This window comes from Mus caroli, unplaced genomic scaffold (genome assembly GCF_978045245.1).
Source record: "Mus caroli unplaced genomic scaffold, Mus_caroli_1 scaffold_14, whole genome shotgun sequence".
In the NCBI taxonomy this organism is placed as follows: domain Eukaryota; kingdom Metazoa; phylum Chordata; class Mammalia; order Rodentia; family Muridae; genus Mus; species Mus caroli.
The window spans coordinates 102,347,896-102,363,003 of NW_028227269.1; the positions used below are offsets into that span (position 1 = coordinate 102,347,896).

Genomic DNA, 15,108 nt, shown 5'->3' on the forward strand with positions numbered 1-15,108 from the left:
GAGGGGCTCAGGGCAGAACTAAGCAGCTTGTCAAGTCTTCAGTGCACTCTGCAGGTTCAGCTCAAGTCCAGAGATTTGGAGACGTTGTAGGATACATTGTCCACAATGAACCCTCAGCCAGCCACAGGGAAATGAGGACTGGGTAGGAATCTGGACTTCATATGCTCTGCCATCAGCCAGACAATATAGCAAGTACCACACCATCACAATCTCCATTTGTCTGTCTCTACCTCCTAGGGCCAAGACTCAAGGACAGCAGCTATGGCCCATTGCCTATCCTCTGCATACAGGTCAGATCTGGATGCAGAGCAGTAATGAATGAATGAATGTTGGCATGAATGTGTGAATCAATTAAGAAACCTGTTTATGAAGAGCTTATGGATGTTAATGTAGTGAGAATGAAGACTCAGTCTTATCAGCAAGCCAGGACATTCACTAGGGCAGATGTTCATACACAGATGGGTACAGCCTGGTCCCTTTGATGGAAGAGGTCCTGATGACAAGAGGCTTCCCAGCAAGCTGAGATTCTAAGAACTCTGAGCTTCTCTTGGCTCCAACTACACAGATATGTACTGGACTCCAGAAAGTCCCAGACTGCCCAAGATCACTTGGAAGAATGGCATCAGGGAGGATTTTAGCACGATGACAAATTCTGGCAAGAAGGAACCACAAAACAGAGGAACCACTACTGCGGGGGAATTCGTTTATGATAGTGGGATCTGTAGATAAGTCAGGGAAGTGCCTGTGATCTCAGGCAGGGGCATGGATCCCCAGGATGTAATTCTCAAAGCTGGGTACATGAACCAGCTGGGACATCCATATCCACTTGATGACAATTGTGGGACATAAGCAGAGCATGAGGCAGGACAGTATCTCCCTGTGCAGTTACCTTCTCCCTGGGAAAGCTTGACCAACACACCATAGCATTCCAAGCATCTGGAAAAACAACCAGGGAGACAGCAAGAGCAGAAGTGAGGCAGCTCCACATGAGCCAAGTGTTCAAGGGAATGAGCAACTGAGCTGTGCAAATGGACACAGAACGTAGGCTCTCAGGAGCTGAGAGAAAGAGCCAAGGTCATGAGGCAGGATACATGGTATGTTAGAGCAATGGGAATTAGGAAACAGATGTTTCCAGAAGGTTGGCAAGAAGCAGATCATGCAATGTAGCATGTGGAATACCTACTGCACATGATAGGGCCACAACATGTCTCAGTGACTGTGGAGGAGCACATGATAGGGCCACAACATGTCACAGTGACTGTGGAGGAGTCACATGGATCTTTCCAAAGGACTCTAAAGGCTCAGTGAGTGGAGCCAAAGACAAGTTCAGGCTTTAATAAAGTAGCCCCCATGCTCTGATGTAGCCTTGCTTTGGATGATTCAGAGGAAAGGTTAAAGACTTGGTTAGAGTCCATGGAGGGGCCGTGTCCTGTAGATCAAGACTGAAAGGACAGGGAGCCAGAGCCCCAGGTTCTGATAGGCTTGGGGAGGATGTTAGATTGTTGCCAAGTAGATCTGGTAAACATGGCATGGGGCACAGTGGGTGGGGCCAAAAATGGAGGCCAAAGAATGCCTGAGCATGGGTCTCAGACTGCTTGCTGGCACCTTGGCAGCACTTGTTAAGGTCAATGAAAATCTGATACCAAATATGGCACTTCCTGCCTGTTGAGACTGTCAAGCTTATATTGTGGCTGAGGCAAATCACAGTCAAAAAGAATGTGGTGAGTCTTAATGGCAGTTCTAGTTCTGAGGTGGAAAAGAGACTTATGGAGAAAAGGAAGTGGGGTAGAAAGTTACATTGTGGAATGGAAAGAGCCCAGGACTGAGCAAGTGAGAGAGACAGCGCAAGCAAAGAAAGGCAACCTTGAAAAGCTGGCAGAAGGGAACTTCAGAGGAAGGAGGAAATAGGAGAGACTTGGGAAAGAGTCTGGAAGAATCCCACCAGGAGGAGCAGTCCATTCGTATAGGAACTGAGATACAGGGAGGAATACTTTAAGGACAGAGTCTCAGTCTAAGTGTGTCCCCATAAAGAGAGAATCCTCAGAAATATGCTCAGCATCACTGCGCCCAACTGTATGTCAGAAAGGCAGTCACATCAAGATTGGGGAACCTTCTCTCTAGGCTCAAAATGCCATCTGCTGCCATTCTTAGCATTGGGGTTGCAGCCAGTTATCTACTGAGGTAATCGTTTCTATTCTCACAGATACTGGTTCTGGCACACAGGAGGCAAAACATGGATATTCCTTAGAGCCAGAACTGTAACTGTGAACTGTTCCACAATGCCACCGTTCATCTAAAAATGTATCTGAGACAGTATTTATGAAAAAAATGCCTAGGTCACAAAGTTTAGATCATTTCAGCTAGGTTGTAACTCAATAATTCCATTTAAACTGATCTAAGTTCTGCCAAGAGGCTGGTTACCTCTCACCTGTTTCTTGGTCTGTCTCATCAAAGTCCAGGTGAAGATCTTTTGCACCCAATTCTATCCAAGACTTCTTTTCTCCATACTGAAAGTCTCACCTTCTACCTCCTGCCTCAGCTAATATGCTTTCAGTTTTTTGGGTGACAGATGATACTTCCATACATACAGTACACAAAACATTCTCTTTACAGGAATCTTACTGCATGATAAGGTAGGAGGACTCAGGATGGACCTGCAAGCCTCCCATCTGTGTACTGAACTGAAATTCCCATCAGCCAGTCAGTCTCTGAAGACACAGACTTTTTGATTTCTTCCACTGCCAAGCACGGGTGGCTTCCCTTCAGGAATCGCCTTTCTGGCAGAAAGGAAGGTCAGACAGTTGCAAGCAAAGGCCTGTAAACATTGAGAGATGTGTTTATTGTACTTTGAGTTTCCACAATGAGACAAAGGAGTACAGACATAGACTTGTGTCCATTATGAAGTGACTTGGAAAGCCCAGATCAAAGGTTAGCTCCTCCTGGTGACAATTGTGTCAGAGCTGGTGGACTGTCTTCTTGTCTTGACTGCTCTCTTTTCTATAGTGACCTCTGAACTATTACAGAAACAGAAGCCACAATGGGGACATCCAGTGCACCTGGTGTTTAGAACGTTCTTAAGGATTTTCACACCAGGAGGTGTTTCTGCAACATAGAGCCTGTGAATCATTCTCACCACAAACCATCTTGTCTGTCAGTCCATCTCAAGTGTGAGCACAGAGCATAGCTTATCGCGATCAGCATTTTGTAAGAGGAGGGAGGAGTCCCTGGGGATAAATGAACATTAATGTGTGAGAGGGAAAAACACACCACAAGGCAGCAAAGCCCCACATCAGGACTCAACTAACAGAGACTGGCAGCTGGCTTCAGGTCTGCAGGTAATGCATAGGAAACCTCTCTGGAGACAGAGAAAGGAGTCTCCTCCGGAAGTCTTACTGGTTATAACCAGCTGTCTTGGTTTGGCAGAAGTGATAACTTATTCTTAGGGAACTGGGGTGAAATCAGGATATTTCTGTAATGCATAAAAACTTCTCTCTTGTCTGTGGCTTCATGGCTATGGAAGGTACAGGTGCCATGAGCTATGCTCCTGGAAAGTGTATGGAGCCTGCTTCTTCTGACCCTCCACAGAAAAGAAGTACTGAGACCTTGCCTAGTCCAGGTGCTGATGTAGGATCTAGGAGGGGACAGGACTGTGACAGAGTCACTCTGGGAGAGGTGGCATCACTGACATGCTCACATCAGACAGGAGATGTCTTGGGGTCAGAGGCCACAAATCCCTGGTAAATCCATGGCCAAGAAGAAGGGCTATATTCACTCCTAGCAAGAAAAGAAACAAGCTCAATCATTTAGCCAAGTCTTGTCCTACACAAGCAAACTTGCCTGTTTTCTCTGGAAATCAATTTGAAATAAAACAAAGCTGAATGCTTTCCCAGAGAAATAGTTGATCTTTCTGATAGAGGATGAAGGCAGCTGAAAACCCAGGCTCCTCTTCAGACATGTCTTTGCCTTGGGGACATGAGGCAAAGCATCATCACCATTCTCTCCTGCTCTCAACTCTCCTACACTCTTCCATTCTACACTACTCTCCATCTTATCCTTGGCTCCCTCATTCTATCCTCTTCTCCCCCCTCTTGCCCTGCCCCCTCTTTCTTTCTCACTTTCTCACTCCTCCTTCTCCCATAACCCATCTTATCCCCACCCTTTCCTATCCTTTCTTGCCTTTCCATTCCTCTCTCATCTACTTTCCCATTTGAACTTCCCTACAGCCTGGGCAAAGGCTACACCTGGGTGGTTATGTTTACCATGATGGCAAGATTCAAATGTGCTCACTACTGAAGGGGAGAATGGATGAGTTGGCCCTCTGGATATTCTCCACACAGCTGTCATGAGCCAGATCCTTTTGGCAATTATGTCATTGGCCACACAAAAGGCTGCCCAGAAGATCTAGATGTTTCCTTGCAACCACCCAGCTACCTGTAAGACAAATTGAACTATGGTACACATATCAGAGACTTGAAATTTTTCCTTTTCTTCTGGTCGGGAGGCCTTCCAAGCCTTAACCCATGTAGTACCCTGACAAAGTGGAAAGGTCATCTCTCTGTCGGTCCTGCTATTTGGTGTTCTCAGAGGTAACAGGGCTTTGACACTGAGCCAGATGTCTCCAGTGTTTTCTCTCATTTAATCTCATTACTCCAGGAAACATGCAACACAATCAGTTTTACAAAATTCACCCAAGATTCCTTACCTGAGTCTGGACTGGAGGTTGTTGATAGAGCATTGCACAAATGCAGAGGAAGAGAGCTCTCTGCCTTCCAATCAGTCCTTATGCCAATCCAAAAAGGGAGAAGAGACATTAAGATAGCACATAGCTTGTGTCCAGCTCTGGGTTTTCTCTCCCTTTATCTATGAGGCTGGAATGACCTTCCTATTCTGGGAGTCTGGTTCTCTTATATGGAAAACTTGGCTTTCACAACAGCACTTCCTCCATGGTAGTAGTGAGCACATGATGCAGTACTGCCATCTGAGTGTTCAGAGCACCTCCTGTGGGCAGTCACAGAGACAGGAAGGGCAGCAGAGCAGGACACAATGCCAGCCAGGTGACAGAACTAGGAGATGCTCAAAGCACCAGCTGGTCCTCCCAGACCCAAATATGTGTTGCTTTCAGCCTGGAGAACAGAGAAGATGGCCTTCATTGCAGCTCTGGGGATCCTAATGGCTGGGATCTGCCCTGCTGTCTTCTGCTCCTCAGATGGGCAACTGGGAAGGCACACTGAAATCCAGAAAGGTCAAGACACTCGAAAACTACTGGACAGTCTCACATTGGCCTCCACCAACACTGATTTTGCCTTCAGCCTGTACAAGAAGCTGGCTTTGAAGAATCCACATAAAAATATTGTCTTCTCTCCACTTGGCATAGCAACTGCCTTGGCCTCCTTGTCTCTGGGAGCAGAGGGAAAGACCCTGGAAGAGATTCTAGAACGTCTCAAGTTCAATGTCACAGAGACCACTGAGGCAGACATCCACCACAGCTTTGAGCACCTCCTACAGAGGTGAAGTCATCCAGGGGACCAGGAACAGATCAGCACAGGCAATGCCCTATTTGTTGAAAAGCACCTGCAGATCCTGGCAGAGTTCAAGGAGAAGACAAGGGCACTGTACCACGCTGAGGTCTTCACAGCAGACTTCCAGCATCCTCGAGAGGCCACAAAGCTCATTAATGGCCATGTGAGCAATCAGACCCAGGGGAAGATCAAGGAGCTGGTCTCAGAACTGGATGAAAGTACATCCATGGTGCTGGTGAATTACCTCCTCTATAGAGGTGAGAGTGGTGAATGGTTGGTGAATAGAGGGAGAGGATGCTTCCTGGGAACCTGTGTTCTTACACTGACCACTGGAGAGGAGGTGCTCAGGCCTCAGAGCCACGTGTTTATATATATTACACAAAGCCCTTACATCTCCACTGAGATTTATTTTAGATATTGATATAATTTCTAGGACATGCCAACAGAAACACAGAGCCATCTGTCTAAGAAAGGTGATCTGTGCTGTGACTTGAACTTACTATCAGAATGCCATGTCTTCCACTGCCAGCCCTCCTGAGTAGGCAGAAGCCATGGCTACTCCCTACATAAATGGAATACCTCAGTCTGACTAGAGCAGGCATTTCTTGTATGTTCCTAAATGAGGTATCCATCCCTCTGGATAGCCTTGGTCTCCAGCAGGGTTCCAGTGGGCTGGGAATTCTTGACCTCAAGAAACCTATTTACCGGGGCTGGTGAGATGGCTCAGTGGGTAAGAGCACCCGACTGCTCTTCCGAAGGTCCGGAGTTCAAATCCCAGCAACCACATGGTGGCTCACAACCATCCGTAACGAGATCTGACTCCCTCTTCTGGAGTGTCTGAAGACAGCTACAGTGTACTTACATATAATAAATAAATAAAATCCTTTAAAAAAAAAAAAAAAGAAACCTATTTACCCTGATCTTAAGGGGGAAAGCACATTAACCGAAAAGTGGTGAAGAGCCCTGTGGGCAGTTGCTATATAGGACTTCTCCCCTGAGCCTGTGATGAGCTCATTTTGAGCATGGAGAATCTGGGACTGGGAAAAGTCATGAGAAAAGGGAAATGTCAGCCAGGCAGTGTTCTGGGTTAATGTCTGGCTGCTTCTTGAAATTTTACTTTTGTAAAATTAATACATGAAAGGTCAGAATTCCCAAGACACATTCCTGGGACAACTAATCTACTGTGACTTGGGACAATGATAGTTGCAGACTCAACTGGAGACATTATGGGTAAGGGCAGTTGGGGGTAATCTAGGAGTCCAACACCCAATACTTTCTGCTTGATAGGGACCAGGGAGCAAGTTGATAGCACAGATATTGCTGTGTGAGAGAAGTCATGATGTATCCAGACCTTTGGTGGATTTGGTGCTAATTAAAGTTATTTCAGGATACAGAAGGGCAGGCCTGGGCTCTAGGCAGAAAAATATAGTGACAATGGACAGAAACATTAGGACAGGGTGTCAGAGAAGAGTAGGACAGAAGACAGGAGGACAGTAGGATAGAGGACAAGAAGACAGGAGGACAGATCACAGAGGACAGGATGATAGTAGGACAGGAGGCCAGGGAGCAGGATGGCTCCAAAGCTGTTGTGGCCTGGGGGGTGATAGAAGCAGAGCAACATATAATGGGTTGAACTGCAGGACATGTCTTTCTTAACTCTCCCCAGGACACAGGATCAAGTGCTGTGTGGTATGAGGTGGGATGTATGTTTAACCTGTGAGATGCCAAGAATAAGAAATTGTTTCATCACCAAGTCCCAGAGTGTACATTAGTTGAGCAGCCATAAACTAGAAATTGGGCAAAAGCCTGAGGTGAACTTGTGATTTTTTTCGTGGTGACCATTGCCCATGTGTGGGATGAGGACTCATTACTTAGCCACAATCTATGGAATGATGAACTGATCATGGTGTTGGAGAACTTAGTCTGTGCTGTTCTGTTTCCCCAAAAACCTATCCCACAAGCCATTGCTTTCTAGGCAGGGTTTCCTAGAGGAAGGTGGAATTCTCAACTGTCCCCAGGCTCCAGTCTCACCACCTTCGCTCTCATCTCTCTGACACACTGCACACCAGATCCATGACAGTGTCAAGAGCTCAAGTAGCTAAGCTGTGTTTGAAGTTCCCTTTCCAACTAAGCCTTGATCCCCATTGTTAACAGTTTGTCGACATACCAAGATATTTCCATTTTAGCATATTGCCACCCTGAGAGACATTCTGAGTGACTGAATATGGATGGATTGCAGTCACAACTCAGAAGCTGAACATAGATGGAAAGGAGGAGGAGTGTATCTGCTGCTGTTACAGTCTGATGTTTTGGCTCATCTTTAGGCAAATGGAAGGTGCCCTTTGACCCTGATGACACGTACATGGGAAAGTTCATAGTGAACAGAAGGAGGTCTGTTAAGGTGCCCATGATGAAAATTGAGGATCTGAGGACACCCTACTTCCGGGATGAGGAGCTGAAATGCACTGTGGTGGAGCTGAACTACAAAGGAAATGGCAAGGCCATGTTCATCCTCCCTGACCAGGGCAAGATGCAGCAGGTGGAAGCCAGCTTGCAACCAGAGACCCTGAGGAAGTGGAGGAAATGTTTGAGGCCCAGGTGTGTGTCCACAGGACCCAGAAATGGCCTGGATCCCTGTTCTGCAGCTAGCCAGTGTCCCTGTACCTCAGATTCTCACTGAGACCCAGTTTAATGGTTAAAGTGTCAGAAGAGAACAGTTAAACCTGAGTTGAATTCCCTTCCTCTCTCTCAGTTGTTTGAGGCCTGATTTTACTGGAATTTTTGTTGTAGACAAGATGATATCTGCTCGAATGAGGAATGAGATTTCCTGTGCCTCTCTCACAGGCTGTAAAGGACAAGAGTCTTAAAAGAATTTTTGGAAAGCAGAGGGAATTGTGGTGAGATATCAACCTTGAGAACCAGCTGTGTTCTGTGTAGCAATCTCATCCCCTTGTCAGCCACTGATTCACCAGTTATAGAATGGTGACTTAAATACCTACTGTGTTTCAATCTCTGACATAGACTCTGAGAGAGTATCAGAGAAGAATGAACAAAAATTCTCATCCTTGTGGGCTATCTCATAATTGAGGAAGAGACAGGAGGAGGAAGAAAGTAGAGCTAATCATTATTTACTACGTTAAAGTTCAGGTTGAGTTCAGTGCTGAGGTTGAAAAGGACAACCAAGAAGAAGGGAATCTGGAGTCTGATGCAGTGTCCAATGTGAACATAAGGGACACTAGGTAAAGACTGAGGGTTGGCATGATAGAGAAGGACTGGATTTTGTGGATCTAGGAGAAAAGCATTCTCAAGCAAGGAGCAGCTAGTATCAAGGCAGGTTGCCTGTCCACTGCAAAGACTCTAGTCCATGATGAACAATTAATGCATTAGAAAGAGCAAAATCTCATGGTCTGGGCATGGATGGAAAGAGGGCTCCTCTCCAGAAAGAGGGCTCTCAAAGAATGAGAGCCCTCTCCTAGGAGCAGTCCTATGTAATAAGTTGTGTTGATTGGGCACAGATTTCTCTGGCTCTTCCACTTCTCTTTTATCCTCAGGATGATAGATGAGTTCCACCTACCCAAGATCTCCTTGTCCCAACACTACAACCTAGAAAACATCCTTCCAGAGTTGGGTATAAAAGAAGTTTTCTCCAAACAGGCTGACCTGTCTGGGATCACTGGAGACAAAAAAATAAGAGTCGCTCAGGTAAGACAAGAAACACAGGGATCCTGAATGTAGACAGTAAAAACCATTTGGGCATGTGGGGATGTTCAATGTGTGAGAAAACCTGCATGGCTGAGATTCCTCATGCCTGAGAGAGATAAACTGTAGCCCAGATATACCTTTCAGAGTGTACAGGCAGTCGTTCTGTTACCATCAGGACTTGACCTCATCCAGAAGTCAATGATGGGGAAAGTGTCTGTGCTTGGTTTTAGATCATATGGGTCCCAGCCTGTCCTGCACTGCAGGGCTCCCCACAATCCACTGCAGAACCACCCACAATCCACTGCAGGGCCTCAGCTTTTTCAATGTAGTGTGCGGTCATTACTACTTCACCAGCACACATGATAGTACCAGTAAAAGTAATAACAAGGGATCAATAGCAATTCTGATGAAAAAAAAAACTGAGAATGGGAGAGACGATGCCCTTAGACCCTCATATGGCATTCTTAGGTTCAGAGCCTATTCTGGTGCTTATTCTTCTCTCCCAGCCCCACTCAGAGCCCTGGGCTGAGATCTGTGTAACCAGGGCATGGTAGTCTGGAAATGTGAAGCCATGCCCTGTGCAATGCTGGTGTAAATCACAAGGAAGTTAGAGCAGGAGAGATGCTGAGGCTTGTTGTAGAAATTATTTAATCCCAACTGAGTTTTCTATCCCCACCTTAGCTATTTAAGTTCTGGGATGATAGACATACAAAACCTTTATATTTGCAATAAGCTTTAGACAACACAATAGCTGGGCAGGAACCTAGCTTCAATGCTATTAGAACCCACTTTCCTATCAATACCCTGAGGTATTACTTACTATGTTGTATCTGGGCTTCTCTTACCTCCAACTGGACAGCACTTGGAGACTCATGTTCTTGATTCTGAACACATGGTAGCTTCCCTTTCCTCTCCCTGCAAATTCTTCTTCCTTGTGGCTCTCCTTGAATCCCAAGCCAAAAGAACCTAAACACCAATTATGTCCCTTCTGCTCAGTTATTGGCTGATGGCATCTTTATTTGCCCATCAGAAATAACTTGGGGATATGTTTGCTTAGTCTACATGTAGACTCTCTCTTCTCTGGAACAACCTAGTCCTGGGGGTATACACCTAGCTTTACAGTAGATAGCAAAAGACCAAAACTCAACAGAAACCTGCACTGGCTACCAGCACACTGGCTGTTTGCTGCAGGGCTGCTGTGAGGCTGCTTGTGGAAAAACATCTGGCATTGCCTACTCCCATCCTCCTGTTGTAGTGATTTGAGGACAGCACAGATTCAGACACGGAGCAGACCAGGACATGCCTCATCTCACACCCCAAGCAGAGGCATGGGAAACCAGGGTTGGAAATCATGAAAGGAGCAAAGAAATTCCCCAGCAGGGGAAGACAACAAACACTGCTTGCTCCAGATCCTGATCCTGATCTTTCTGGTCTCCAATAGGTGATGTGTTTCTCTCCCCACAGATGGTCCACAAGGCTGTGCTGCACATGACTGAGACAGACACAGAAGTAGATGCCACTTCGAGAGCCATATATAACTTCCTATCTTCAAAAATGTACCCTATGCTTTTTAAAATTAATGTGCCATGCCTGTTCATTCTTTTCAGCAAAGGTTCTCAGGTTTTCCTTTCATTTGCCAAGATTGTGGACCCTTTAGAAAACTAGAACTTGCCAGGTAGTGTGGCTTTTTTCCAAGTTCGATGTGCTTTTTTATTCCATCCTCTGATTGGCTGCAATATGCGTGTAATTGGACTGTAACCTTGACTAACATTAGTGGTCACACATTCACAGATGCTTCTGAATGGTCTGTGTCAGGATTCCAGTCCTGTTGGCATCAGTAGCTCATATTCCTGAGCCTGAAATTTGTCTTTCTCCCAGTTCCCAGATGGAGTTCTCCACCTTCATCACCCAAAATGAATAGGTAGGAGCAAATTGTCAATAAACTTATACCTGCACAGAAAGTTCCAGGCAGTGTTCCCTCAGCTCCTGTTGTCAGGAGGTGGCCTGTAGTGACAACAGGGACATAGAGATTGTCATTTGCACCCTGTGACTCCTGTGACTCACATGCTATTATGAGTCCCTTTTATGGATGAGGAAACTGAGGCATCAAGAATCTTCATCATTTTTCTGTGGGTCACAGCTACACATTATGGTATTCCAAGTTCCCTGATGACACAGGGATAACCTTCACCAAGCAAAGAGTCTGGTCCTGAGGTGTCACAATAATGATGGCCAGGTAGATGATAAAGCAAGACTGTGAATGCTTCAAAGAGAGCACCCATAGATAACTGGGTTTAGAAGATGAATTCTATGGTGGAGGTGGTGGTACTGGTGAAGAAGAGAGGAAGAGAAGGAGGAAGAGAAGTAAGAGGAAGAAGAGGAGGAATAGGATATGGAGATGGAGGAAGAGGAGAAGGAAGTAGAGGAGGAAGAGGAGGAGTATAGGCAGTCATAGAAGTCAGATCACCAAACAGTATTTTATGAAGGGCAAAGGACAATGGAGCCATTTCTTAGAATCTGACACGAAGTCCATTTAGAATAAGGGCAGAACAGATACTACACTAGATTGTAAAAAGCCTGGCCCTATGTGTGATCTTCTAATGTCTCAGAGCCTGATGGAGCCTTCAAAGGGTCAACTACTGCTCCTGTCTTAGGAATGTAACATGTATGGATACAACACAAAGAACTTGCTGGAGCAGGGGTCAAGGGGATTGTCATTGAGGGAAGTTTCAGGAAACATCAGGCTACATTTGGAAAGAGGAGTGGGTGATACAGCTCAAGTGTTGAGCCTGGGTAGAGCCTAGATAGAGGAGGAGAGGAGGCCAAGATACATTTGGGTCGGATGCTGGGTGACCATGGAGAATCGTGTGAGCCTGGAAAAACAGCCAGAGGCCTGCAGACAGACAGAAAGGTTTCCATCCATGTGGAGACACACCAAAGCCTAAAGGCTCCTGAGAATACACAGTCACAGGTAGACCTGTGCTCAGCAGAGAATCAAACACACACACACACACACACACACACACACACACACACACACGACTATTCCCTTCCCAGTGATCACTGAGATACCACACATAGGAACAATGGAGTGAGAGAAGAAGGGTTCCATCTATTGACAGCAGCCAAGTATCTCCAAAATGACAATGTGCATAACTGTCAGTCAAGACCCTGAGTTGGAAATCACATGCACTCCATGAGTAGGGGCACAGGCCCTCTATATCCATCCCTCCATTTGGGCCTCTAACCAGGTATCTAAGGAATCTGGGGTTAAATAAATCTCATGCTGCCCATGGGATGGCTGTGGAACCTGTGGCCAAAGTGTGAGTCCATCTCTTAAGGGGGTACAGAACCTAGGTATCAGCATTTACTTCTCATTCCTTGCAGGGCAGGAATTTTGCATGCTTCTTGGCAGCTGTACTGGGTGGTTTTATGTATCAACTTGACACAAGCTGAAGTTATCACAGAGAAAGGAGCTTCAGTTGAGGAAATGTCTCTATGAGATCCAGCTACAAGGCATTTTCTCAATTAGTGATCAAGGGTGGGAGGGCCCATTGTTGGTGGTGCCATCCGTGGCCAGTAGTCTTGGGTTCTACAAGAAAACAAGCTGAGCAGGCCAGGGGAATCAAGTCAGTAAGAAACATCCTTCCATGTCCTCTGTATCAGCTTCTGCTTCCTGACATGCTTGAGTTCCAGTCCTGACTTCCTTTAGTGATGAATAGCAGTGTGGAAATGTAAGCTGAATAAACCCTCTCCTCCCCAACTTGCTTCTTGGTCATGATGTCTGTTCAGGGATAGAAACCCTGACTAAGACAGCAACCAAGCATTGACTTGGTGAAGAAACCTCTAAAGGGGGAGACCCAGTGTTCAGTAGAGGTGACAGACTGTAGAGGGGAAAGATAAGAGCCTAGAAACATTGCTGTTCACTGCAGTTCAATGTCTAGGAACTTCCTGCATGACTCAGTGGTTTCTACATGCTGAGAATCCATTTCTTAAAATTTAACAATCGAATAGCTAAGAGGAGTGGTCTCACACATGACGTGTGTTCTTTCTTCCTTGCTTCTGCCAATGACACACTGGGTCTAATGAAACTCAGACATATAACCTTGAGGTTTTAAACCTACTACCTGACAGAGGTCATTGCCAAGCTCTCAAATCAATACATCAATGATCAGAGAAAATCTGCCATGCAGAAGCACTATGGGATGGGGAGTAATAGTGCTGATTATAGTTATAATAACCATCAATGTCCTGGCCGCCACTTCCACCCTAAAGCTACCCCAACTATCCTGTCCCATGGGATTCAGTTATTCGTGGGTGCAAGGGCGACCGCAAACCTGGAAGAAAATGGGATTGGAAGAGAAAGAAAAGCCAAAGACCAAGCAAATAGTTGTCAAGGTCTCCATTTATTAGGCTGAGATGCCTGGTTTTAAAGCATACATTGAGGGGAATAGGGAGGGGTTGAGGGAGAATTCAACAAAGGACAAAGAAGTGAGCATCTTCTGACATGAGGGCCGAAGTCAGGCGCCAGGTGGCGGACACTCTGTGTCTTATCTCCAGAACATAGATCCTCCTTAACAGCCTTGGGTGTCAGGCCAGGCTCAGCACTAACTCCTGCCCTTGGATGTCATGGGAATTCAGGAAGAGAAAGGGAAGAGGGGACTATAATTCAGCTTTTACAGCCTCAAGTGCCAGGAAGGGAATAGGGAGGAGGGAGTGACAACCGGCTCCTAGCATGAGGCCATTTGGCCTGTCAGGGTGGGAGATTGTGAAGGGCTAGCTTTCTCATGGTATGGTCTCTGACAAACCCCTGCAGCTACCACAAATAAATTGATTCCAAAACCAGGCATATGATGAGAACTTGTCTTTCTAGGCTATTGTGGTTGCAGGGCCAGAATTCCAAGCCTTCCTGTGCAGCAGTAGGTATGGAGAATGGTGTAGCATCTTTGGAGAAGATGATGCAGTAATCGCACTATAAGTAGGTACTCAGAGGAACAGGAAGCAAGGACATGGCAGGCACTGCAGCCAGCATCCACCATGTTTCTTCATAGTAGGCAAAGGGCATGTGACTCAAATGAACCCCAAGAGATTCATGGATGAGCAGAGAGGTGAGAAGTCCTTGTTTGTTTGTTTGTTTGTTTGTTTGTTTGTTTGTTTGTTTGGAACAGGGTGTCTCCGTGTAGCCCTTACTGGATTGCAACTTACTCTGTAGACCAGGTGGGCCTTTAATTCAAAGATTTGGCTGGCTGTGCCTCTTGGGGGCTGGGATTAAAGGCATGTACCACCACTGCCCTGCTTGGAAAAACTTAGAAATAAGAATGTGTAGATTTTATTTTAATACCTTTTAGAAAGATGAAAGAGATAGAGAACTATAATATATAGATATATATGTATGTGTTTATATATGTACATATGTGTATATATATATATGCATATATATATGGGAAACAACAAATGTACATATATACATATCGCATATATCTGATATGTATTAATCAGGGTTATCTAGAATCACAGAACTTATGCATTGTCTGCATATATTTAGGGAATGACATACAGTCTGCAATCCAACTAACTCAAAAATGGCCACCTGTGAACGGGAAGTCCAAGAATCTAATAGATTCTCTGTTCCACAAAGCTGGGTATTTCAGTAGGCCTTCTGTGTAAGCTGTAATTCTGATGTGCTGGCAAGTAAATGCAAGCAGGCAAAGAAGAGAACATCTTCCTTCTTACATTGTCTTTATGTAGGCCTCCAGCAGAAGGTATGGCCCAGAATAATGGTGTGTACCACCACACCTGGATTTGGAATTTATTCTGTCCCAGATTGGCCTTCAACTCAGAGATCTGTATGCCTCTGTCTCCTGAGATTAAAGGCTACCTTGCCTGG

At 45.7% G+C, this 15,108-nt stretch overlaps 1 protein-coding gene across 1 annotated transcript; it reads left to right on the forward strand.

The window, feature by feature from the left end:
• Window positions 1–5,730: 5,730 nt before the first annotated feature.
• On the forward strand, window positions 5,731–10,886 carry LOC110288339 (serine protease inhibitor A3B-like). The gene is made up of 4 exons (XM_021154711.2): window positions 5,731–5,776; window positions 7,844–8,117; window positions 9,071–9,221; window positions 10,686–10,886. The coding sequence occupies exons 1-4, from the start codon at window positions 5,746–5,748 to the stop codon at window positions 10,884–10,886; spliced, it is 657 nt and encodes a 218-aa protein (XP_021010370.2). The 5' UTR covers window positions 5,731–5,745.
• The last annotated feature ends 4,222 nt before the right edge of the window (window positions 10,887–15,108 follow it).

Bases quoted from the DNA above. Each gene is read 5' to 3' on its own strand.
- LOC110288339 (XM_021154711.2), top strand. From the start codon at position 5,746: ATGGTGCTGGTGAATTACCTCCTCTATAGAG. The intron at 5,777-7,843 runs GTGAGAGTGGTG...GCTCATCTTTAG, and splicing joins GAATTACCTCCTCTATAGAG to GCAAATGGAAGGTGCCCTTT. The intron at 9,222-10,685 runs GTAAGACAAGAA...CTCTCCCCACAG, and splicing joins AAAAAATAAGAGTCGCTCAG to ATGGTCCACAAGGCTGTGCT.